We start from the raw sequence: 26,767 nt of genomic DNA, 5'->3' as shown, positions 1-26,767 counted from the left end.
CTGGTATAAACACATGGTAGCAGCACAAAACATGGAACAAACATTGAGCACAGACAACAGCACACAGGGCAAGAAGGTAGAGACAACAATACATCCCACAAAGCAGCCACAACTGTCAGTAAGAGTGTCCATGATTGAGTCTTTGAATGAAGAGATTGAGATAAAACTGTCCAGTTTGAGTGTTTGTTGCAGCTCATTCCAGTCGCTAGCTGCAGCGAACTGAAAAGAGGAGCGACCCAGGGATGTGTGTGCTTTGGGGACCTTTATCAGAATGTGACTGGCAGAACGGGTGTTGTATGTGGAGGATGAGGGATGCAGTAGATATCTCAGATAGGGGGGTGCTTCTACACCTGCATTGCTTGCTGTTTGGGGTTTTAGGCTGGGTTTCTGTACAGCACTTAGAGATATCAGCTGATGTACGAAGGGCTATATAAATACATTTGATTTGATTTGATTTGGGGGAGTGAGGCCTAAGAGGGTTTTATAAATAAGCATCAACCAGTGGGTCTTGCGACGGGTATACAGAGATGAGGAGTATAGAGTGCAGTGATATGTCCTATAAGGATCATTGGTGGCAAATCTGATGGCCGAATGGTAAAGAACATCTAGCCGCTCGAGAGCACCCTTACCTGCCGATCTATGAATTATGTCTCCGTAATCTAGGATGGGTAGGATGGTCATCTGAATCAGGGTTAGTTTGGCAGCTGGGGTGAAAGAAGAGCGATTACGATAGAGGAAACCAAGTCTAGATTTAACTTTAGCCTGCAGCTTTGATATGTGTTGAGAGAAGGACAGTGCACCGTCTAGCCATACTCCCAAGTACTTGTATGAGGTGACTACCTCAAGCTCTAAACCCTCAGGAGGTAGTAATGTGGGGAGAGAGGCAGTCCTCTTACCAAACCACATTACCTTTGTTTTGGAGGTGTTCAGAACAAGGTTAAGGGCAGAGAAAGCTTGTTGGACACTAAGAAAGCTTTGTTGTAGAGCATTTAACACAAAATCCGGGGAGGGGCCAGTATAAGACTAGCATCTGCATATAAATGGATGAGAGAGCTTCCTACTGCCTGCGTTGTGATGTTGATGTAGATTGAGAAATGTGTGGGTACTCCCTTGGTGACAGGCAGTGGCTGAGACAGCAGATGTTCTGACTTTATATACTGCACTCTTTGAGAGAAGTAGTTAGCAAACCAACCCAAAGACCCCTCAGATACACCAATAATCCTTAGCCGGCCCACAAGAATGGAATGGTCTACCGTATCAAAAGCTTTGGCCAAGTCAATAAAAATAGCAACACAATATTGCTTAGAACGAAGGGCAATGGTGACATCATTGAGGACCTTTAAGGTTGCAGTGACACATCCATAACCTGAGCGGAAACCAGATTGCATACCCAAAAGAATACTATAGACATCAAGAAAGCCACTTTTGATAAACAAGGCAAAATAGAAATAGGCCTATAACAATTAGGATCAGCTTGATGATCTCCCCCTTTAAATAAAGGGTAAACCGTGGCTGCCTTCCAAGCAATGGGAACCTCCCCAGAGAGAAGAGACAGGTGAAAAGGTTGGAGATAGGCTTGGCGATGATAGAGGCAGCAACCTTAAAGAAGAAAGAGTCTAAACCATCTGACCCAGATGGGTTTTTGGGGTCAAGTCACTGAGTCTCCTCTGACTCAGTGACCGCCTGCAGGGAGAAACTTTGTAGCGGGGCAGGGGAAAAAGAGGGAGAAGCATCGGGGATAGTCACATTAGAAGGGGTGGGAGATTAGGAAATGTTGGATGGGCAAGGAGGCATGGCTGAGTCAAATAGGAATCCTGACTAAATGAAGTGGGGATTAAAAACCTCAGCCATGTGCTTCTTGTCAATAATAACCACATCATCAACATTAAGGGACATGGGCAGCTGTGAGGAGGAGGGTTTTTTCTCCAGGTCTTTAACAATTTTCCAGAACTTCTTGGGCTTAGACCCCCAGAGAGAGAACTGCTCCTTAAAGTAACAAACTTTGGCCTTCCGGATTGCCTGAGTGCACTTATTTCTCATTTGCCTAAACGATAGCCAGTCAGCCTGAGTATGCATGTGCCAAGCCTTTCGCCAAATGGAATTCTTGAAGTGGAGTAACTCTGCAAGATCACGGTCAAACCAGGGGCTGAACTTGTTTTTAATTCTCATTTTATTTATGGGGGCCTGTTTTGTTAACAATACCACTTAAAATATCAAAAATAAGGTCCAATCGTCTTCGACAGAGGGGATCAAGCTGATTCTATACCAGTTTACAGAGACCAGTTCATGAAGGAAGGCTTGCTCATTAAAGTTTTTTAGCAAGCGTTTATGACAAATCAGGACAGCTCGTTTCACTGAGCAGCCATTATGAACACAGGCTGTACAACAGTGATCACTAAGGTCATTATGGAAAACACCAGACTTATTATTTGTGAGGGTAACATCGAGGAGAGTAGCCTTTTCTGGGTGTTTGGAGTCATACCTTGTGGGATTGGTAATAATCTGAGAAAGAGTTAGGGAGTCCCATTGCTTTAAGACTTGGTAAGGTGGTTTAAGCATGTCCCAGTTTAGGTCACCAAGCAGGACAAATTCAGATTTAGTGTAAGTTGCCAGGAGAGAGCTTAGGGCAGGTAGGGTACAGGCTGGTGCTGATGGAGGACAATAGCACCCAGCAACAGTCAACAAAGAGCTATTTGAAAGTTTAATGCTTAAAACCAGCAAATAAAATTGTTTGGGGACAGACTTGGTGGAGACAACCGAGCACTAAAGGTGATCCTTGGTAAAGATTGCCACTCCACCACCTTTAGAAGATCTGTCTTGCCGAAAAAGGTTATAACCAGAAAGGTTAACATCAGTATTCAAAACACTCTTCCTTAACCACGTCTCAGTAATGACCAACACATCTGGTTTCGAGCTGTGAACCCACACCTTCAATTGATCCATTTTAGGTAATAAGCTTCTCGTGTTAATGTACAGAAAACCCATGCTTTTGCGAGAGCAGAAATCAGTGAAGCAGTCAGAATTGGGGCTAGCAACAGTAGATGGGCCAGGGTATACATGCACATTTCCAGATATCATCAACAGTAATACAATCAAGGCACGGCAGAGGACAGGGAGAGCTCTGCAATGCTGAATTATGACATCTGAATGTGCATCAGATGACAACAAGATCATATTGTACAGCAATTTCATCAGGTAGCATGAATACAAAGCCGGCGATAGGTGGTTAGAATAGGATGGGAGGCCAAGAGTCTGTGTAACCAATAGAGAGTCAGTCCCGAGTGTGGGAACAAACATAGTCTTTCCCACGGTTGGTTAAAGAAAGTCTGTAGTCAACAAAGTATGCAGGAGTCATGAGGAAAATAGCAAAATAGCAAAATGCACAATAAAAAAATAATATATATAACGACTTGGGGCTAGCCAATGTAAGTTCAGAGTCACTCGTCACAACAGTGTGTGTGTGCTGGAGGCGAGCAAAATCTTGGGAGAGATGGGGGAGTGTGGTGGGGGTACCTGTACTAGACAGGGGGAGACAGGCCAGGGCAGACGATAAACAGATCGCAAGGTGGAATCCAAACAGCAGTGCAGCAGACAACAGGAGTTGGTGTCACACCCACTTGGGAGAAGCTTCTATTTCTGGAGTCAGATTTCTTGTAGAAAATGCCAGTGGATGGTCTTTGAACAGCAGGAGGGGGCTTCAGAGGAGGCTTCAAAGACTCATGCCACTTGTTTGGCCCAAAGGCCTCGACACCTTTTACTTCACACCTGGGTGCTAATTGAATTTGTATCTGGTCTGTCCTTGCAAGCCTGACAGCCTTAACTCAGCATTCCGTCCCCATAAAGTAAAATATATCATTGTAATGTACTTTATGTTTCATTTTTTTCATTTTTTTATTTTATTCTTGGCTTTCAAAATAGCATCAGATCAAACACTACTCACTCAGTTCCAGGTTGGATGGTGTCCTCAGGTCTCTGATGTTTGTCTGCTAGAGCACCCTCCGTATAGCTTGGTAAAATTAAGACCTTGGAAGCAGTAATCTCTAGGGTTAATTTTGGTCAAAATTAGGTTGTCGGTTTGGAGTTTTTATCTGGAGCGAAGTCCATGCTGTGGAGGGTAGCATCCTGCATATGTACCTTCCGAAAAAATCCAAGTTGATCTAATTCCAAATCTAAAAACATGTTGAAAAATGTGAGAGCTCACATGCAGCTGTGTCTCTCTCTCTCTCTCTGAGGGGGGCGTGCCACTGGACTGAACAAATGCAGACTGATCAACTCTTTAGGGATCTCTATCATTTTAATATTTATTGAGAGATAAAATTACATACAAATGGTAATTGGAGCCCATATAATACACAATAGTGAAGATACAACTTGAATATAGACTCAACATGGACAGTACAGTACATTTTTAAATTAAAATAAGTAAAATACATCGTATATAATACAGGAAGAGCAATATCTCAGACTGTTTACATGGAGTTCCACCTTAGTGAATCTCCTGCCATTAATTTTATTGTAAGATTCATTCATTCATTCACTTATTTACATTAGTAGAAAAAAAATGCATTGTAGTAGAGAGAGTAGCAACAGGCCTCGCTGTGATCTGATTATAAAGCTGTTAGTAATGTTGTTGGTTGATAATTTTCTAGTAACAGCGTATGAGTTCACGACACACCAGTCCATCATCTCTGCCCAGCCTCCTCTTATTGGCTGCTTCTGCTGGGTCTCCCCAAGCTGACGTCGTAGGTGATCATGTGGAAGTTGTCCCAGGCATAGAGCTTCCTCTGGGCATGGTTGTAGTCCACCATGCTGTTGTAGCGGTAGTGGTTCTTAAAGGGCACCGCCATGACTCTGCCCTGGCCGGTGGCCGTGTCGAACACGTGGTTGACGGTGGTGTCTGGGGCCGTGTAGCTGGCCACCGTGTAGAGCCGACCGCAAATCATGAAGGAGTTAGCCACTGTGTTCTTCCTGATGTTGGTCTCCCAGCTCCTCTTCACCTCCAGGCTCTCAGGGTCCAGCTGGGACACCACGATGGCTCCCTTGGCCTTGCTGGTGCTGTAGATGGCCCACAGGCCCTGCTCGTCCACCGCCAGGTCGATGTCTGTGTAGCCGCCCCAGGAGTAGGGGTGCTGGCCGTGGAAGCCAGCGTGGGGGAGGTCCAGGCGTGCCGCCAGGCTCTCGTAGGCAAGGTCGTAGCGGAGCAGGGTGCGGCTGCGTCGGCGCTGGTAGTAGAGGGAACCACGGTACAGGGTGGCCCCTGTGCTCTCCATGGGCTCTGGCAGCACCATAACCTTCATGGGGAAGCCCTTGGCAAACTGCTCCATGTCCTCATAGGCGAACAGCTGGCGGACGTCCGTGCCCACTGTGTCGATGCGCCACACCGTCTTGTTTCCGTATGGAGAGGCCATGGGCTCAGGGTCCTGCAGCCACACCCCGTACTTCCCTGTGATGCTGTCAGCCTTTCGGTGCAGGGCGGGCTCTCCCACAGACACCAGCTCACCACAGCCTGGACACAGAGAGAGGGTAGTTACATTAAATTCAATCAATCAAGTAAATTGGAATATGTGCTTTGTGAAATATGATCACTACCTTTATGATCATCTCTCATTTATTTTAGTTTTTAGAGGTGACGTGCATATACATAATACACTGAACAAAAATATAAACACAACATGTGAACTGTTAGTCCCATGTTTAATGAGCTGAAATAAACCATCCCAGAAATGTTCCATACGCACAAAAAAGCTTATTTCTCTCAAATTTTGTGCACATATTTGTTTACATCCCTGTTAGTGAGCATTTATCATTTGCTAAAATAATCCATCCACCTGACAGGTGTGGCATATCAAGAAGCTGGTTAAACAGCATGATCATTACACAGGTGCACATTTTGCTGGGGACAATAAAAGGCCACTCCAAAATGTGCAGTTTTGTCACACAATACAATGCCACAGATGTCTCAAGTTTTGAGGGAGTGTGCAGTTTTTTGAGAATTTAGCAGTATGTTCGATGGTGTTGTGTGGGCGAGCGGTTTGCTGATGTCAACGTTGTGAACAGTTTTCCATGGTGGCAGTGGGGTTATGGTATGGGCAGGCATAAGCTATGGGCAATGAACACAATTGCATTTTATCGATGGCTATTTGAATGCACAGAAATACCGTGATGAGATCCTGAGAACCATTGTGAGGCCCATTTTGTTTAACATACTGTACCTGTGTCCAACAGATGCACATCTGTATTCCCAGTCATGTGAAATCCATAGATTAGGGCCTAATACATTTATTTAAATTGACTGATTTCCTCATATGAACTGTAACAGTCAAATCTTTGACAGTGTTGCATGTTGCATTATATTTTTGTTCAGTATAGTTGGTGTGTAGTGACTTTAAGAAGCCACTAGGGAGAGATAGATACAAGTTAAATCAGTGGTTTTCAACCTTTTTCTACAAGACCCCATTGTTTTGCCAGAATTTCTGTTGACCCCACCCCAAATCTAACCTTAAAATCTGTACATTTGGATTTTTACATCAACAAATAACATTCAATTCATTAAATTTTCCATATCTCTTTTCACAATGAAAAGAAACCAATAAATATATTTACTCAATAAAAAATGTCTTTCTCAACATTTTGTTGTATATGGTCCCATACAATAATCTGTACTCTAAATGTTTGGTTCCCAAAAACAAAAACAATCCCAAAAAACAACCTGTGTGGTTCTGCCCAGCGTCTTGAATGAGACGTGATGCTGGGACCTCAGTCACCTCTGCCTTCATCTCCTGATAGAGAGAGTCTGAGAGGAAGAGAGAGAGAGAGAATTAACATTTTTTTCAATGGTTTATTTGGTGGCTGAAGTCATAAATAACTCAAAATATCCAGCATCAATAATCCTGAACACATTCAAAGATGACACACTGACAACATGAAGGCATCTTGATATGTTCTCCAGTCATTTGACATGCAGCGCATCCCCCTATTTAGCAGAGTTATTGCATTCCCCAAAGGATCACAGACACTTAAACTAACATGCAACGCGCAAGTGACAGAGTAGTAGAAGCAGAATCCGTGTAAATACCATTCCGCTAACCCAACCAAGCAGTGCATACTGAAACCTGACCTGTACTCCACTCTGTTTACATTAGAACACTTTGATTTCTGACCAGATCAGATAAACAAACACTCACAATCCACAGTTCCTAACTCACATACACTCCAAGAAACAAAGGTGCCATCTAGAAACTTAAAGGGTTCCCATATGATAACCTTTTGAAGAACACTTTTTGGTTCCATGTAGAATGCTTTCTACAGATGGTTCTATCAGGAACCAAAAAGGGATCCTATGGGGACAGCTGAGGAACCCTTTAGGAACTCTTTTCTCTAAAAGTATATATAATAATGCATTTTCACACAGTTCAGGGGTGGGTTATAAGTGATGATGTGAGACAGTAGAGACTTACCGCTGGCTGGTCTCTGGTTGAGCTCGTGAAGTGGGAGTCCTGCTCCAGCGGCTTGGTGCTGGTGGCAGGGTCTCTGTCGCAGTGTCTCAGCCGCCGCACTCAGTTCGTCCACCCTCCTCTGGAGCTCCTGCACCTGCCTGTTCAGCTGCTCCTTGTCCCCCTGTAGCTGGCTCTTATCTCTCATGGCCTGGGAGTACGCTTCCTGGATGGTCTTGTCTCCCCCACCCCCTGGACCCTCTCCCCCTGCTCCCTTGCCCCCCAGCAGCCTGCTGACCAGGGCCTCTAGCAGGGTGAGACGAGATTTCACCACCTCCATATCTGGTCCTCCGCTGGTCCCGGAGCAGCTCGCCTCGGCAGGGTTGTCCACGGTGAAGGTGTACTGACAGCGCCCCGTGTGGTCATTGGAGCGTCTCAGGGAGGCTCTGTCCTGGCTCTGGGAGCTCAGAACCAGGTAGGACAGACCCAAGGCTACCTGGAGCCACATTCTGGAGGACAGGTGGATGGATCACCTGGGTCTCAGACTGGATCACTCTCTTGGTCCTTCAGGAGTTGTTCTCTTTCTTTCTGATGGATCAGAGGACCTGTGATGGAACCTTTCAGCTGAGATCAGGTTTATATCCTGTTGAATTCTTTGCGTGGTCTCTTTTATTTCTGACTTTGTCCCTGGTCTTTTGTCACTGTCTGTTGTTCTCTGAGTTAGAACACGCTGCAAGTGGGATATTTATACAGTCAACTAGCATACTGTGGGAGGGGACAAGGATCATGGCTGCACATCTGAGATGGGGCATGGGGGGGGGGGGGGGGGGGGGGGGGTAGCTAGGGGGTGTGACACCATGTGTTCTGAGATAGAGAGTGGATTTAACACAGTTCGGTTTTTTTTGTCTATGTTTTATTGTGTCTGTCTGTAATAGTTGTTTGTCTGCAGTATACTGTATGTCTGCAGTTATTTATCAAAACATAGGTTGTATTTGTCTATACTGAGTGTCTTTGTGTCTGTCTGTCTGATCCCCTTTTTATCAAAGTAACGATGGCTACTCAGTGTTTACTTCCTTTATAGCCGATAGTTATATAATGAAATCACCATATGATTAAACTCTCCCCAGGCACAATGTCCAATATCTCTTTGATTTATCACCAGTTAGGTAGCGTCCTATGCACCTGCATTTTAGGTGTGAAGTACAGGTAAGCTCTGGGCTAAGGTTCAGTAATGCACCATTACATCCGGTCTGCTTGCCTTAGTCTTAACAGGTCTGGGATGTCCAGCTGCCGTCCACCCCTTGCCCCCCACAACAGGCCAACCCAGCTTAGCCTGGTCCCAAATCTAAGGGAAAATCAGTTCACCTGTACACCTGAGGGCAATCTGGCACTCTGCTCTGCCAGGGCAGGATGTCTGGAGGGTGGTTAGGATTAGGAATGTGGTGAGCACAGATGGTCCATCCTTCCTCCCTAACCTATAGTTTTCTTTATCTGGCTGCTTAACTCTGGCATCATAAATCTAGCTAAAGGATGGGGATGATTAGGGAATATTTGACGGACATCATCCCACTCTTGTGTAACAGAAAGCTTTCATTACAACGTGATTCATATCAGAACGTTGGGACAGGGTTTTAGTCACCTCCCCTTTCTTTCCCGTCACATGCAGGAATCCCCACCCCCCACTTCTCTTCTCTCTCTGCCTCCCTCTCCTTCCACTGCTCTCCTGCTGGCTATCCACCTTCTTCTCCCCCTCCTTCTGGCTAGCCACCCTCTCTTTTCTCCCTCCCTCCTGTCCTCCCAACTTTCTCCCCCGGCCCCCTGGCAAGCCACCTTCTTCTCCCCCTCCTGTTGATTATGGCAGCCCCCCGCACCTCTCTGATTCAGAGGGGTTGGGATAAATGGGGAAGACACATTTCAGTTGAAGGCATTCCGTTGTAAAACTGACTAGGTATCCCCCTTTCCCTTTCCTTCTGGCTAGCCAACATCTCTTTTCTCCCTCTCCCCCTCTCCTCCCACCTCTCTCCCTCTGGCTAATCACCCTCTCTTTTCCCGCTCAACTTCTGCCTAGACACCCTCTCTACTCTTCCCTCTCCCTGGCCTGCTACCAGCTTGGGATCTGGGCCCTGGGGAGCAGCCCTAAAGGGGGTCATGTCCTTTGGTTTGATCTGGTGATCTGGAGGATGTGTACCAGGTGGACATTCCACGTGTCTTGCCTCTGTCAGTTGGTTTTGGGGGCCAGTTTTGTGAAGTGCCAACACACACACACACACACACAAACACACACACACACACACACACACACACACACACACACACACACACACACACACACACACACACACAAACACACACACACACACACACACACACACACACACACACACACACACACACACACACACACACACACACACACACACACACACACGTTTATGACTGAGGGAGGGGACAGGGGAGCAGGTTGGAACCACATGGCTCAGACACGATAGTGGATTAAAGAAAAAAACAAACGATAGGGAGAACGGAGGATCTGCAGAAGAGGAGAGGTAGCAGGGAGAATCACTAAGATAATAACAGATGCTCCATCTCCTCTCCCCCTCCCCTCGGGGGAACGGAGTAATGGTTTTTGCATATTTACTCTTGGCACAGCTATGGTCGACTCAAATTCAAAACATTGCTTGAGTGATGATTTATTTTCTATTCCCTCCCCCTTCCCAGTCATTCCACCCCTATGCTTCCAACTTAAATTCACCACATACTCACTAAAAAGTGTTTGTTCCACAATATCAAACTCAAACTCCCCTGGTTGGCTCAACTGGATATACTTCATGTTTCACTGTGGAATCTCCAGCAGTGTTTCCACCGTACGTTCGTTCACCTCTCCAATGTTTTTTTCTGATGTAAAGTTACGGTGCTTCAGGCATCCTGTTTTTCTCCAGCCCTGTCCATGGCCCCTGGCCCCCTGCCTCATAGTGGCCACAGAGAAAATACAGGCAGTCTACAGGCGGTCAGCTGCAGTCTCTCAGTGAGGGGCACGGACATACCTGTAGCATTTGCCATCCAAGAGTACTTAGCACCTCTGAACAGAGTGCCGCCTGTAATTTGTAACTGGGTGCAAACCAATTCTACATGTAGAATCGAGAATCGAGTGGTTCCCTAAAACACACCTCGCCGAATGAATGGCAGATGAATGGCAGATCAACAGTCTGTGTGGTGTTTGTGGTCCCTTAGTCCAATGAGACACCAGACTGCTGCTTAAAATGGACTCCTGATGCCTCTGCCATGCACTTAATTAGGATGGCTTATTTAGTATTTTTGAAATAAAAAAGACAGACCACAAAAGCAGATAATGTTATTTCTTTCCATTTATCAGCAGCCCAAGTGGTTTGACTACTGCTGTGCGACAGCACCCAGAGTAGAGTGTACAGTGCCTTTAGAAAGAAGTCATACCTCTTGACTTACTCCACATTTTGTTGTGTTACTGCCTGAATTCAAAATGGATAAAATGTTTGTTTTTCTCAACCACCTACACACAATAACCCACAATGACAAAAATAAAACATGTTTTTAGACATTTTTGCAAATGTATTGAAAATTAAGTACAGAAATATCTCATATTTACACCCCTGAGTCAATACATGTTAGAATCACCTTTGGCAGCGATTACAGCTCGGAGTGTTTCTGGGTACATTTCTAAGAGCTTTACACACCTGGATGGTACAATATTTGCACATTATTCTTTAAAACATTCTTCAAAGTCTGTCAAGTTGATTGTTGATCAGTGCTAGACAGCCATTTTCAAGTCTTGCCATAGATTTTCAAGCCGATTTGTCAAAACTGTAACTAGGCCACTTTGGAACATTCAGTGTCATCTTGGTAAGCAACTCCAGTGTATTTTTGGCCTTGTGTTTTAGGTTATTGTCCTGCTGAAAGGTACATTAGTTTCCCAGTGTCTGTTGGAAAGCACACTGAATCAGGTTATCCTCCAGGATTTTTCCTGTGCTTATCTCTATTCTGTTTATTTTTGTCCTAAAGAAAACTCCCTAGTCCTTGCTGATAACAAGCATACATACCCATAACATGATGCAGACACCAACATGCTTTAAAATATGAAGAGTGGTACTCAGTTGGATTTGCCCCAAACATAACGCTTTGTATTCAAAACATAAAGATAATTTCTTTGCCACATTTTTTGTAGTTTTACTTTAGTGCCTTACTGCAAACAGGATGCATGTTTTGTAGTTTTACTTTAGTGCCTTACTGCAAACAGGATGCATGTTTTGGAATATTTGCTTCCTTCTTTTCACTCTGTCATTTCAGTTAGTGTTGTGGAATAACTACAATGTTGTTGATCCATCCTCAGTTTTCTCCTATCACAGCCATTAAACTCTGAAACTGTTTTAAAGTCACCTTCGGTCTCATGATGAAATCCCTGAGCGGTTTCCTTCCTCTCCGGCAACTGAGTTAGGAAGGACCCCTGTATCTTCATAGTGACTGGGTGTATCGATACACCATCGAAAATGTAATTAATAATGTCACCATGCTCAAAGGGATATTCAATGTCTGCATTTTTTTGTTACCCATCTACCAATAGGTTCCCTTCTTTGCGAGGCATTGGAAAACCTCCTTGGTCTTTGTGGTTGGATCTGTTTTGATATTCACTATTTGACTGAGGGACCTTACAGATAATTTATATGTGTGGGGTACAGAAATTAGGTAGTCGGTCACGCCCTGATCTGTTTCACCTGTCCTTGTGATTGTCTCCACCCCCTCCAGGTGTCGCTTATTTTCCCCAGTGTATTTATCCCTGTGTTTCCTGTCTCTGTGCCAGTTTGTCTTGTCTGTTTCAAGTCAACCAGGGTGTTTTTCCCGTGCTCCTGCTTTTGCTATTCTCTCTTTTGCTAGTCCTCACGGTTTTGACCCTTGCCTGTTTTCTGGACTCCGTACCCGCCTGCCCTGACCTCAAGCCTGCCTGCCATTCTGTACCTTCTGGACTCTGATCTGGTTTTGACCTTTTGCCTGCCCACGACCATTCTCTTGCCTACCCTTTTGGAACTAATAAATATAAAATACTCAAACCATCTACCTCCTGTGTCTGCATCTGGGTCTGGCCCTGAGCCCTTATATAGTCATTAAAAAAATAATGTTCAACACTATTATTGCACACAGAGTGAGTCCTTGCAACTTATGTGACTTGTTAAAGCACATTTGTACTCCGGAACTTATTTAGGCTTGCCACAACAAATGGGTTTAATACTTATTGACTCAAGACATTTCAGCTTTTCATATTTTATTAATTTGTAAAAATGTGCAAAAACATAATTCCACTTTGACATTATGGGGTATTGTGTGTATGCTAGTGACACAAAATCTCTAATTCATTTTAAATTCAGGCTGTAACACAACACAATTAGGAAAAGGTGTGTGAATACTTTCTGAAGGAAGTATATCTTCGTAAGAGTTGTGCATGTCATATTTTCTAGGAGAATAAATGGACAGATACTGTACATCAGATGGAGTAAAGAGTGAAGAAAATAATAGCAAGGAGGATGACCATCCTGGCAGAGACTCAGAAAAGAAACTGAGACTGAAATCTCCTCTTGGACCAGTTTAGACCAGTTTCTTTTTTTTAAGATTCCAAGAAACCCTGAATGTACAATACTAGCAGCATCCTTGGCAACAACTTCAGATTTCCACTCCTGAATACCAAAGGGAAGGCTTATGTTACTGATACATTGAGTTAAATAAGAATGACATACTTCCCCCCTCAGAAAGGAAAATAAAATTACATAAAAAAATCCAGAAGATGGATCCAGAAGCTTGAGACATTTTGAGAAGTATTAGTGAAGTGGGACATGGAAGTTGACGATGCATCTGATCCCGCATGACAAACATAAGGGATAAAGAGAGAAACAGTTGAAGTGGTGATCCAGGACAGTAAAAGGACTGTGGAAATAACTTCTGGTACCTGGAATAAGTTGCCAGCCTGTCAACAGACAAACAGACAACATTAGTTACTCAAACTAATCAACTTCAAATCGCTAATTTCAACAGCCTTACCAACAGCCTTGAGGGTTGGGAAACAACAGATCTGCCTCTGGTGAGAGGCAAAACATTTAGTTTCAGAACAAATTATGAATTTTGCTCATTTTGTGGAGGCCAACACACTCATTAGCTCACACATTGTGGGGTAAAGGGTCATTTACATTGTGGTGATTGGTATTTTGGTATTTTATTAGGATCCCCATTAGTTGTTGCAAAAGCATCAGCTACTCTTCCTGGGGTCCACACAAAACATGAAACATAATACAGAATGACATAATACAGAACATCAATAGACAAGAGCAGCTCAAGGACAGAACTACATACATTTAAAAAAAAAGGCACACATAGCCTACATACCAATGCATACACACAAACTATCTATGTCAAATAGGGGAGAGGCGTTGTGCCGTGAGGTGTTGCTTTATCTTTTTTTTAAAACCAGGTTTGCTGTTTATTTGAGCATTATGAGATGGAAGGAAGTTCCATGCAATAAGGGCTCTACACAATACCCCTGCTGGCATGTCTGGTGGGAAAGGAAGTGTGTTAGAGCTGTGTGTAAGTTGACTTTCTGAAGGAAGTATATCTTCGTAAGAGTTGTGCATGTCATATTTTCGGGGCGGCAGGGTAGCCTAGTGGGCGGGGCGGCAGGGTAGCCTAGTGGTTAGAGCGTTGGACTAGTAACCGGAAGGTTGCGAGTTCAAACCCCCGAGCTGGCAAGGTACAAATCTGTCGTTCTGCCCCTGAACAGGCAGTTAACCCACTGTTCCCAGGCCGTCATTGAAAATAAGAATTTGTTCTTAACTGACTTGCCTGGTTAAATAAAGGTAAAATAAAAAAAAAATAAAAAACTATGCAAACAATTTGGGATTTTCAACACATTAATGTTTCTCATAAAAAGAAGAAGTGATGCAGTCAGTCTCTCCTCAACTCTAAGCCAAGAGAGACTGTCATGCATAGCATTTATATCAGCCCTCTGACTACAATTAAGAGCAAAACGAGCAAAGCTTAACTAGGTCTTTCCTTGCAGCATTGGACCACACGACTGAACAATAATCAAGATTAGACAAAACATGAGCCTGCAGAACTTACTTTTTGGAGTGTGGTGTCAAAAAAGCAGAGCATCTCTTTATTACGGCTAGACCTCTTCCCATCTTTGCAACCACTGAATGTTTTGAACATGACAGTTTACAATCTACGGTAACGCCAAGTGATTTAGTCTCCTCAACTTCAACAGCCACACCATTCATTACAAGTTTCAGCTGAGGTATAGCACTTAAGGAATGATTTGTACCAAATACAATGGTCCTAGTTTTAGAGATGTTCAGGACCAGTTTATTACTGGCCACCCATTCCAAAACAGACTGCAACTCTTTGTTAAGGATTTCAGTGACTTCATTAGCTGTGGTTGCTGATGCAAATATGGTTGAATCATCAGTATACATGGACACACATGCTTTGTTTAATGCCAGTGGCAGGTCATTGGTAAAAATAGTAAAGAGTAGAGGGCCTAGAGAGCTGCCCTGCGGTACACCACACTTTACATGTTTGATATTAGAGACGCTTCCATTATAGAAAACCCTTTGAGTTCTATTAGACAGATAGCTATGAATCCACGATATGGTAGAGGTTGAAAAGCCATAGCAGTTAAGTTTTTTCAACAACAGGTGATTGGTTGGTGGTATGATTGGTCTGTTGTATTTGGCATGGGTCCTCAGATCCTCAACAGGTTCTACAGCTGCACCATCGAGAGCATCCTGACTTGTTGCATCACTGCCTGGTATGGCAACTGCTCGGCCTCCAACCGCAAGGCACTACAAAGTGTAGTGCGAACGGCCCAGTACATCACTGGGGCCAAGCTTCCTGCAATCCAGGACCTCTATAGCAGGCGGTGTCAGAGGAAGACCCTAAAAAATGTCAAATACTCCACCCATCCTAGTCATAGACTGTTCTCTTTGATACTACACGGCAAGCAGTACTGGAGTGCCAAGTCTAGGTCCAAGAGGCTTCTTAACAGCTTCCACCCCCAAGCCATAAGATTCCCGAACATCTAGTCAAATGGCTACCCAGACTATTTGCATTGCCCCCCCCCCCCCCCCCCCCTCCACACCACTGCCACTCTCTGTTGTCATCTATGCATAGTCACTTTAATTAACTCTACCTACATGTACATACTACCTAAACTAATCGGTGCCCCCGCATGTTGACTCTGTACCGGCACCCCCTATATATATATTCTTATTTTTTACTCCCTCTCTTTAATACTTGTTACTTTTATCTCTTATTCTTATCCATATTTTTTGAAACTGCACTGTTGGTTGGGGGCTTGTCAGTAAGTATTTTACTGTAAGGTCTACTACACATGTTGTATTTGACGCATGTGACTAATAACATTTGATTTGATTTTGGTATGCAGGGTGAGGTAGATGTGACACACACACACAAACACACACACACACACACACACACACGCACACGCACACGCACACACACACACACATACACACAGTATGACCTCTTAACCCCAGAAGCAGCAGGTGGTTTCTTTCCCAGGCATTCTTCGTTACCTCAGTGTTTACTTTGCTCCATGTAGCGTTACATGTATGTGACTATACCATAATGTAAGGCTGGTGAAAACATAAATGACTCAATACTTTTGATTCATGTTGCTGGAAAAGGTGGCCTTCAAGGTTGGTACACTACAGTAGTCCTGGTGTTGGGTACTGAGGTGGATACCGGGGGTGTTTTGTTGTGTCCTATAACTTAGCCCTCAGGCAATATGATGCGATGGTGGGATGGGATGTTTTTGTCTGTAAGGATTAAAGATTGTCTGCTGTCTGTCTGCTATGACTGTCTGCCAGGTGTAATCATGGTGGATCACACACTATGTCCCCCCCCCCCCCCCTCCTCTTACTGTAAGTGTTGTTTAGTCACTCAGTGCTCACTGCCAGCCCAAGGCAGCCAGCCAGGTGTTTCTGTCCATAAGCCTTCATTAGTGATGCAGACAGACTAACATGGCACCAGACCATTATACAAACGCTCCACTGTAGACTGGCTACATGGTCACCTCAGTCAGTGACACACACACACACACACACACACACACACACACACACACACACACACACACACACACACACACACACACACACACACACACACACACACACACACACACACACACACACACACACACACACACACACAGACCCTTTCTGTAAAGGGTATGCATGCAGTACCAAAGGCTTTTTTCTCTCTCCCTTTCTCTCCCTTTCTCTCTCTGACACAATGAAAACAACATTTGCTACCATGCCGTAACACTGTATCATATGCAAATGTATCTCCATCTGTAATCTCTCTCCCTCACTGTCACTCTGTCCACCTGTCTGTCCGTCTGTCTGTCTGTCTGTCTGTCTGTCTGTCTGTCTGTCTGTCTGTCTGTCTGTCTGTCTGTCTGTCCGTCCGTCCGTCCGTCCGTCCGTCCGTCCGTCCGTCCGTCCGTCCGTCCGTCTGTCTGTCTGTCCATTTGTCTGTCTCTCTCTCTCCGATTACAGTGAGGGATAAAAGTATTTGATCCCCTGCTGATTTTGTACGTTTGACCACTGACAAATAAATTATCAGTCTATACTTTTAATGGTAGGTTTATTTGAACAGTGAGAGACAGAATAAGAACAACAAAAAATCCAGAAAAACACGTCAAAAATGTTATAAATTGATTTGCATTTTAATGAGGTAAATAAGTATTTGACCCCCTCTCAATCAGAAAGATTTCTGGCTCCCAGGTGTCTGTTATACAGGTAACGAGCTGAGATTAGGAGCACACTCTTAAAGGGAGTGCTCCTAATCTCAGCTTGTTACCTGTATAAAAGACACCTGTCCACAGAAGCAATCAATCAATCAGATTCCAAACTCTCCACCATGGCCAAGACCAAAGAGCTCTCCAAGGATGTCAGGGACAAGATTGTAGACCTACACAAGGCTGGAATGGACTACAAGACCATCGCCAAGCAGCTTGGTGAGAAGGTGACAACAGTTGGTGCGATTATTTGCAAATGGAAGAAACACAAAAGAACTGTCAATCTCCCTCGGCCTGGGGCTCCATGCAAGATCTCACCTCGTGGAGTTGCAATGATCATGGGAACGGTGAGGAATCAGCCCAGAACTACACGGGAGGATCTTGTCAATGATCTCAAGGCAGCTGGGACCCTAGTCACCAAGAAAACAATTGGTAACACACTACGCCGTGAAGGGCTGAAATCCTGCAGCGCCCGCAAGGTCCCCCTGCTCAAGAAAGCACATATACATGCCCGTCTGAAGTTTGCCAATGAACATCTGAATGATTCAGAGGACAACTGGGTGAAAGTGTTGTGGTCAGATGAGACCAAAATGGAGTTCTTTGGCATCAACTCAACTCGGCGTGTTTGGAGGAGAAGGAATGCTGCCTATGACCCCAAGGACACCATCCCCACCGTCAAACATGGAGGTGGAAACATTATGCTTTGGGGTTTTTCTGCTAAGGGGACAGGACAACTTCACCGCATCAAAGGGATGATGGACGGGGCCATGTACCGTCAAATCTTGGGTGAGAACCTCCTTCCCTCAGCCAGGGCATTGAAAATGGGTCGTGGATGGGTATTCCAGCATGACAATGACCCAAAACACACGGCCAAGGCAACAAAGGAGTGGCTCAAGAAGAAGCACATTAAGGTCCTGGAGTGGCCTAGTCTGTCTCCAGACCTTAATCCCATAGAAAATCTGTGGAGGGAGCTGAAGGTTCGAGTTGCCAAACGTCAGCCTCGAAACCTTAATGACTTGGAGAAGATCTGCAAAGAGGAGTGGGACAAAATCCCTCCTGAGATGTGTGCAAACCTGGTGGCCAACTACAAGAAACGTCTGACCTCTGTTTGCCAACAAGGGTTTTGACACCAAGTACTAAGTTATCTTTTGCAGAGGGGTCAAATACTTATTTCCCTCATTAAATGCAAATCAATTTATAACATTTTTGACATGCGTTTTTCTGAATTATTTTGTTGTTATTCTGTCTCTCACTGTTCAAATAAACCTACCATTAAAATTATAGACTGATCATTTCTTTGTCAGTGGGCAACGTACAAAATCAGCAGGGGATCAAATACTTTTTTTCCTCACTGTATGTCATCTAAATATACCGTGTAAAATCATGGAATTCCAGATCCTCATAATTCCAGTAATACCCTCTTCACAAAGCAGCCTTCAGGCACGTTGTTCCATAAGTATAGGTCCTCGGAATACCAATGGTCGTAATACTGTACATTTAAAAGCCCCAATAAATTCCTCTTTTCCTACTTTTGCTATGTAATGCAGCCAAGCACACGCCACTAGCCAATCAACCACTGTCCGTGTGTGTGTTGATTTGGTGTGTATGTAGTGCGTGTGTGTGTGTGCAGTATGTGCATGTGAAAGGTGTAATGTGTATGTTACGGGAAGAACAACTGTTTTCCTCATCGATGACAGTTTAACAGGGCCCTCTGCCTCTGGCGCAACTAACCCAAGTATTAGAGTTTGCCATCAACATATTGATGGAGGAGAGGATGAAGAGAATCATAACTCTCCTTCCTCCAAGTAGTCAGAAGAGACCTGACCAGATGGAAGGAGTCAAAAATAAGACCAAGGCAATCCATAACAGTACATAAAGATCTCTGCTAAGATGACAAGTCCACGCAGATCTAGTAAACTTCAGACAAAAGCAACATTTTCATCTCATTTGGAGAAAGAAAGTTGCAGCAGGCACAGGAGGTTGGTGGCACCTTAACTTGGGAGGACGGGCTAGTGGTAACAGCTGGAGCGGAATTACTTAAATGGTATCAAATACATCAAACGTGATCATATGTTTGATGCCATTCCATATGCTCTGTTCCAGCCATTATTATGAGCCGTCCTCCCCTCAGCAGCCTCCACTGAGAGAAGGGTCGGGGTAAATTCCATTTCAATTCAGGGGATCAATTCAAATTCTTGTGGACATGTAAAGCGATTTTGGATGCACTTCCACCCAAATTGAATTGGAATTGACCAACAACACTGAGCATCAGCAGTAATAGCACCGATACCATTTAGAGTCTGACATTCTTAGGCTATATATAGGCTAATAGCACCCTATTCCCTATGTAGTGCACTATATATAAAAAGTAGTGAACTACATAGGGAATAGAGCACCATTTGAGCCAGACACCTAGTAAAAGCTATTACTCCTCTTGTCTTTGGCTCTGGACCTGTTGAAGGCAGTTGGAGGGAGATATGTGGTGTTGGGGTTTTGATGAGCCCAGCAGACGTCCCTGGCCATCAGGGAGATACCACTGTCCAAACACAGCGCCCCACTGGAGTGTGGGTAATGAACGATTCTGAGGGCCTGTGGAGCGAGACGGGGGGACGACACACGTGCGCACACACACACACACACACACACACACACACACACACACACACACACACACACACACACACACACACACACACACACACACACACACACACATGATGCAAAGTTTAACACAATCAAATATAATGGTAAAAACACTGATGCTAGAGCAAACGTGGTGCATGCGTTATCAACTCATACAGATATGTGTGTATGTCATCTTAGAAAGTTCCAAAACGGAGACAGTGAAACAGTGAGGGCAGATGAGACTGACTGATTGATGAGGGTCAGATCTGAAAAGACTAAAGTTAGACATCATAAATCAAACTTATTGGTCACTTGCACCGAATACAACAGGTGTAGACTTTACAGTGAAATGCATGCTTACGAGCCCTTTCCCAATGATGCAACGTTTTTAAAAAGTAGACAAATATTTGCTAAATAAAAAGGAAATAGTAACACAACAAAAACAATAACGAGGCTATAAATAAGGAGTACCAGTACTGAGTCAATGTGCAGGGGTACAAGGTAGTTGAAGTATTTGAGGTAATAGAGTATGTACATGTGGGTAGGGGTAAAAGTGACTTAGCATATCACACAGGAGGTTGGTTGCACCTTCATTTGGGAGGACAGGCTCCTAGTAATGGCTGGAGTGGAAAATGTGGAATGGTATCAAATACATCAAACACATGGGTTCCATGTAATTGATGCCATTCCATTGGCTCCTCTCCAAACATTATTATGAGCCGTCCTCCCCTCAGCAGCCTCCACTGCTCAGCATATACAATAAACAGTGTAGCAGCAGCATATGGGAAGAGTGTGAAAGGGTGTCTATGTGTGAGTGTGTGTGGCGTCAATATGCATTTTGTGGGTGCGAGCATATGTAGTGAGTGTGTGTGTATGTGTGTGTGTGAGTTGGAGTGTCAGTGTAGTATCAGTGAGTGTGTGGGTAGAGTCTAATGAGTGTGCATAGAGCCAGTGCCAGGGAGAAATAAATAAATAATTAACAGGGTCAATGTAAACAGTCAGGGAAGCCATTTGATGAACTATTCAGCAGTCTTATGCCTTGGGGGTATTCAGGTGCCTTATGGTCACAGAACTGGCGCTCTGGTACCGTTGGCTGTGCGGTAGCAGAGAGAACAGTCTATGACTTGGGTGGCTGTAGTCTTTGAGAATGTTTAGGGTCTTCCTGACACCGCCTGGTAAAAAAAGGTTCTGGATGGCAACTAGTTTGATTCCAGTGATGTACTGGGCCGTACGCACTACCCTCTGTTGCCATACCAAACGGTGATGCAGCCAGTGATGCAGCCAGTGTCAATGGTGCAGCTGTAGAACTTTTTGAAAATCTGAGGGCCCATGACAAATCTTTTCAGCCTCCCGAGGGGCAGGTGATTTCGTGCCCTCTTCACAACTGTGTTGGTGTGTTTGGACCATGATAGGTCCTTAGTGATGTGGACACCGAGGAACTTGAAGCTCTCGACCCGCTCCACTATAGCACCAACGATGTGAATGGGGGCATGTTTGGCTATCTGTTTCTTGTAGTCCACGATAAGCTCCTTTGTCTTGCCCACATTGAATGTGAAATACATTGAGGTTTTTGTCCTGGAACCACTCTGCCAGGTCTCTGACCTCCTCCCTATAGGCTGTCTCATCGTCGTCGGTGATCAGGCCTACCACCGTTGTGTTGTCAGCAAACTTTTAAAAATGTATTTAATTTTTATTTAACTAGGCAAGTCAGTTATGAACAAATTCTTATTTACAATGACGGCCAACACCGGCCAAACCCGTACAACTCTGGGCCAATTGTGCACCACCCTATGGGACTCCCAATCATGGCTGGTTGTAATACAGCCTGGATTCGAACCAGGGTTAAGGTAGTGACGCCTCTAGCACTGAGATACAATGCCTTAGACCGCTGCGCCACTCGGGAGCCCCGAGTGATGGTGTTGGAGTCATGTGTAGCCACCAAGTCATAGGTGAACAGGGAGTACAGGAGCGGACTGAGCACGCACCCCTGGGGGGCCCCCATGTTGAGGGTCAGTGTGGCGGATGTGTTGTTGCCTACCCTCATCATCTGGGACCGGCCTGTCAGGAAGTCCAGGATCGAGTTGCAGAGGAAGATGTTCAGTCCCAGGATCCTTAGCTTAGTGATGAGCTTGGAGGGCACAATTGTGTTGAATGCTGAGCTGTAGTAAATGAACAGCATTCTCACATAGGTGTTCCTTTTGTCCAGGTGGGACATGGCAGTGTGGAGTGCAATAGAGATTGCGCCATCTGTGGATTTATTGGGTCGGTATATGAATTGGAGTGGGTCCAGGGTTTCTGGGATGATGGTGTTAGCATTTCATGGCTACAGATGTGAGTGCTACGGCGCGGTAGTCATTTAGACAGTTTACCTTGGCATTCTTAGGCACAGGGACTATGGTGGTTTGCTTAAAACATGTATGTGTTACAGACTGGGTCAGTGAAATGTTGAAAATGTCAGCGAAGACACTTCCAAGCTAGTCAGCGCATGTTTTGAGTATGTGTCCTGGTAATCCGTCTGGCCCTGCGGCCTTGTGAATGTTAATCTGTTTAATGTTCTTACTCACATTGGCTACGGAGAGCGTGATGAGACAGTCGTCCGGAACAGCTGGTGCTCTCACGCATAGTTCAGGGTTGCTTGCGAGCATAGAAGGCATTTAGCTTGTCTTGTAGGCTTGCATCACTGGGCAGCTCGCAGTTGGATTTCTCTTTGTAATCCGTGATAGTTTTCAAGCCCTACCACATCTGACGAGCGTCAGAGCCGGTGTAGTAGGATTTGATCTTAGTCCTATATTGACACTTTTCCTGTTTGATGGTTCGTCGAAGGGCGTAGCGGGATTTCTTATAAGCTTCCGGATTAGTGTCCTGCTCCTTGAAAGTGGCAGCGCTAGCCTTTAGCTCAGTGCGGATGTTGCCTGTAATCCATTGCTTCTGGTTGGGATATGTACGTACGGTACGGTCACTGTGGAGACAACATTGTCAAAGCACTTATTAATGAAGCCCCTGACTGATGTGGTAAACTCCTCAATGCCATTGGATGAATCCCAGAACATATCAAACAAAAAATATAATTTAATTTGTCACATGCGCCCAATACAACAGGTGTAGGTAGACCTTACAGTGAAATGCTTACTTACAAGCCCTTAACCAACAATGCAATTTTAAGAAAAAGAAGTGTTAAGAAAGTATTTACTAAAATAAACTGAAGTAAAAAATAAATAAATACAAAGAAGAAAAAACAAAAGAACACATAATTAAAGAGCAACAATAAAATAACAGTAGCGAGGCTATATATAGGGGGTACCGGTACAGAGTCAATGTACGGGGGCACGGGTTAGTCGAGGTAATTGAGGTAATATGTACATGTAGGTAGAGGTAAAGTGACTATACATAGACAATAAACAGAGAGTAACAGCAGCATAAAAAATGGGGGAGACAATGCAAATAGTCCAGGTAGCCATTTGATTTGTTGTTCAGGAGTCTTATGGACCTAGACTTGGGGCTCTGGTACTGCTTGCTGTGCGCTAGCAGAGAGAACAGTCTTTGACTAGGGTGGCTGGAGTCTTAGGGCCTTCCTCTGACACCGTCTGGTATAGAAGTCCTGTATGGCAGGAAGTTTGGCCCCAGTGATGCACTGGGCCATACGCACTACCCTCTGTAGTGCCTTGCGGTCGGAGGCCGAGCAGGTGCCATACCAGGCAGTGATGCAACCAGTGCTCTCGATGGTGCAGCTGAATAACTTTTTGAGGATATGAGGACCCGTGCCACATCTTTTCAGTCTCCTGAGGGGGCATTGGCATTATCGTTCCCTCTTCACGACTGTGTTGTAGCCTACGGGCGGTATGGATATCACTTATTATTGATATCTAGGCTACATAGTGCATTGAAATCTAGGCACATTGCTTCGCTCTCATTTAGCTCTATTTGCGCCTTACGAATTGTGGTTGTTGTAACGGCTTTCTTCTGTGGACGAAGGAGAGGACCAAAGCGCAGTGTGGTTAGTGTTCATCATGTTTAATAAAGACGGTAAATGTGAACACTACAAAATACAAAACAACAAATGTGAAAAACCGAAACAGTTCTGTCTGGTGCAGACACACGAAGACAGAAGACAACCACCCACAAAAACCCAACACAAAACAGGCTACCTAAATATGGTTCCCAATCAGAGACAATGACTAACACCTGCCTCTGATTGAGAACCATATCAGGCCAAACATAGAAACGGAAAACTAGACACACAACACATAATGCCCACTCAGCTCACGTCCTGACCAACACTAAAACAAAGAAAACACAAACTAACTATGGTCAGAATGTGACAGTACCCCCCCCCCCCCCCCCCCCCCCCCCAAGGTGCGGACTCCGGCCGCAAAACCTGAACCTATAGGGGAGGGTCTGGGTGAGCATCTGTCCGCGGTGGCGGCTCTGGAACAGGACGTGGACTCCAATCCACCATAGTCTTTGTCCGCTTTAGTGTCCTCCTAGGAATGGCGACCCTTGCCGCCGACCCTGACCTGGGAACCCTAATAAATAGGCCCACAGGACTGAGGGACACCTCTGGACTTAACAAATTCCTCCGGACTGAGGGGCAGCTTCGGACTGAGGGGTAGCTCCGGACTGAGGGGTAGCTCCGGACTGAGGGGTAGCTCAGGACTGAGGGGTAGCTCAGGCTGGTTGACGGCTCTGGCAGCTCCTGGCTGGTTGACGGCTCTGGCAGCTCCTGGCTGGTTGAAAGCTCTGGCAGTTCCTTGCTGGTTGACGGCTCTGGCGGCTCCTGGCTGACTGACGGCTCTGGCGGCTCCTGGCTGGCTGACGGCTCTGGCGGCTCCTGGCCGGCTGACGACTCTGGCGGCTCCTGGCTGGCTGACGGCTCTGGCGGCTCCTGGCTGGCTGATGGCTCTGGTGGCTCCTGGCTGGCTGACGGCTCTGGCGGCTCTGGCGGCTACAGCAATAAGCTGTAGCCTATATTTGGCACACATGCTGCCCAAACTGTGGCCTTCCCGACTGTAGGCATACCGGTAACTGCCAAAATAAAGGAAACACTTGAGTAAACAATGTCAGCGAGCTTTACTCCAGTTGACAATTGGCATTACGCATGGTGATCTTAGGCTTGTGTGCAGCTACTCGGCCATGGAAACCCATTTCACAAAGCTCCCAACGTGCTTCTTGTATTGAAGTTGCTTCCAGAGGCAGTTTGGAACTTGGTAGTGAGTGTTGCAACTGAGGACAGACAATTTTTACGCGCTTCAGCACTCGCCAGTCCCGTTCTGTGAGCTTGTGTGGCCTACCACTCGTGCCTGAGCCGTTGTTGCTCATAGACGTTTCCACTTCATAATAACAGCACATAAAGTTGACTGGGGAAGCTCTAGTGAACTGACGAACTGACGAACTGACTTATTGGAAAGGTGGCATCCTATGACAGTACCATGCTGAAAGTCACTGAGCTCTTAAGTACGGGCCTTTATAGTGCCAATGTTTGTCAATGGAGATTGTATGGGTGTGTTCTTGATTTTATACACCTGTCAGCAACAAATGTGGCTGAAATCCACTCATTGTAAGATGAGCCATGTAGTGTACATACATAACCATACATAACATTATCCTGAAATATATGTTCTTCAATTGGTATTGATTTTTTGATCATTTTTTGTCTTCTTCTAATGCGCCTTAAGCAGGTTGATGTTTATTGCGATGAGTCTTGTCCTTAAGGCAGAAATTAGCGATTTCCGCTATATTGTAAAACTTTCTGAAAACTAAAATATGTTTTTTGGTCTTAATTTAAGGTTAGGCATTAGGGTAAGCAGTGTGGTTAGGGTTAGGTTTAAAATCAGATTTTGTGACTGTGCCAGCTAGTGACCACTCTGCAGAGCTGCTTCAACAAGATTCATGATGAAAAGCGTAACCTGTGCCTAGTAAGGAAAGTAATCAGATTAGGTCTACATTACTGACTTTGGGTGATCCAAAAGTTACGTTACATTTTTGGACAGGTAACTAGTAATTAAAATGGTTTACATTTAGAAAGTAACCTACCAAACCCTGACTACAACAACAAAGAAGTTACTGCAAACAACGAACACAATGTTTTCATCTTGGACATAATTGCACACACAATAGAAGAGCACAATATGTACTTTTAAAAGTTTTTACCGTGCTGCTCAAAGCTCTTCATTTCGGCAAACAAAAGCAATAACAATGGTGGTAGGGCAGCAAGTGGTGCTGTTTCCCCTACTGCGGATTCCTTCTTTAAAAGTATACTTTGGGATTGTATCTACTTCCCCAGAGTCAGATGAACTTGTTGATACCATTTTTATGTGTCTGTGTCCAGTATGAAGGAAGTTAAAAGTTGTTTTGTGAGCCAATGTTGACTAGTGTTAGCGCAATGACCTGAAGTCCATGTTAGTTAGCAACTTCCTTCAAACTGCACGCAGAGACAAAAATGGTCTCCACAAGTTCATCTGTCTCTGGGGAGCTAGATTAAGGGCCTCATTGCCAAAATCCTGAAGTATCCATTTAATAAGTGTTGATGGTGTATCGGAAGCTGCCTACTCACACAGAACCTACTCCAGTCTTCCTCCACAGGCATTCACAAAAGATGACAATCAACAAGATATCTTAATATTGTGTGATGTAGGCCTATGTGGATTGATTCCACAATAACTAAGAATCAAGTGACTGGTAAATGAGGCCAAGTGTTGATTCTTGATTAACGCTGCTCTCTGGTGGTTGAAACTTGAAACACAGCAACACGTGTACCATCATTCACCATCATTGCTGTGTGGTATAGCCAGTAGGGAAATGAAAGGCTAAATGATAGGCTATAGTGATACAACCATGCAAGAGGAATGTATGCTCCAGTTTTTTTTCAAGGTCT

At 44.8% G+C, this 26,767-nt stretch overlaps 1 protein-coding gene across 1 annotated transcript; it reads right to left on the bottom strand.

Moving 5' to 3' along the window:
- Window positions 1–4,275: 4,275 nt before the first annotated feature.
- LOC139386628 (myocilin-like) lies at window positions 4,276–8,211 on the bottom strand. The gene is made up of 3 exons (XM_071132366.1): window positions 7,458–8,211; window positions 6,710–6,793; window positions 4,276–5,506 (listed from the first exon to the last, which is right to left on the bottom strand). Exons 1-3 carry the CDS (start codon window positions 7,939–7,941, stop codon window positions 4,704–4,706), a joined length of 1,371 nt encoding a protein of 456 aa, XP_070988467.1. The 5' UTR covers window positions 7,942–8,211; the 3' UTR covers window positions 4,276–4,703.
- Window positions 8,212–26,767: the final 18,556 nt, after the last annotated feature.

The sequence above is a fragment of the Oncorhynchus clarkii genome, chromosome 28 (assembly GCF_045791955.1).
Source record: "Oncorhynchus clarkii lewisi isolate Uvic-CL-2024 chromosome 28, UVic_Ocla_1.0, whole genome shotgun sequence".
NCBI classification, from domain to species: domain Eukaryota; kingdom Metazoa; phylum Chordata; class Actinopteri; order Salmoniformes; family Salmonidae; genus Oncorhynchus; species Oncorhynchus clarkii.
Note: the sequence above shows the minus strand (reverse complement) of the source record. Positions and strands in the feature narration are given on the sequence as shown.

What these genes read in the sequence shown, in the direction of transcription:
- LOC139386628 (XM_071132366.1), bottom strand. Translation starts at nt 7,941, where the DNA reads ATGTGGCTCCAGGTAGCCTTGGGTCTGTCCTACCTGGTTCTGAGCTCC. An exon ending in CAACCAGAGACCAGCCAGCG is followed by an intron (nt 6,794 to 7,457) that starts GTAAGTCTCTAC and finishes TCTTCCTCTCAG; the next exon opens with ACTCTCTCTATCAGGAGATG. An exon ending in CGCTGGGCAGAACCACACAG is followed by an intron (nt 5,507 to 6,709) that starts GTTGTTTTTTGG and finishes CTCTGTGTCCAG; the next exon opens with GCTGTGGTGAGCTGGTGTCT.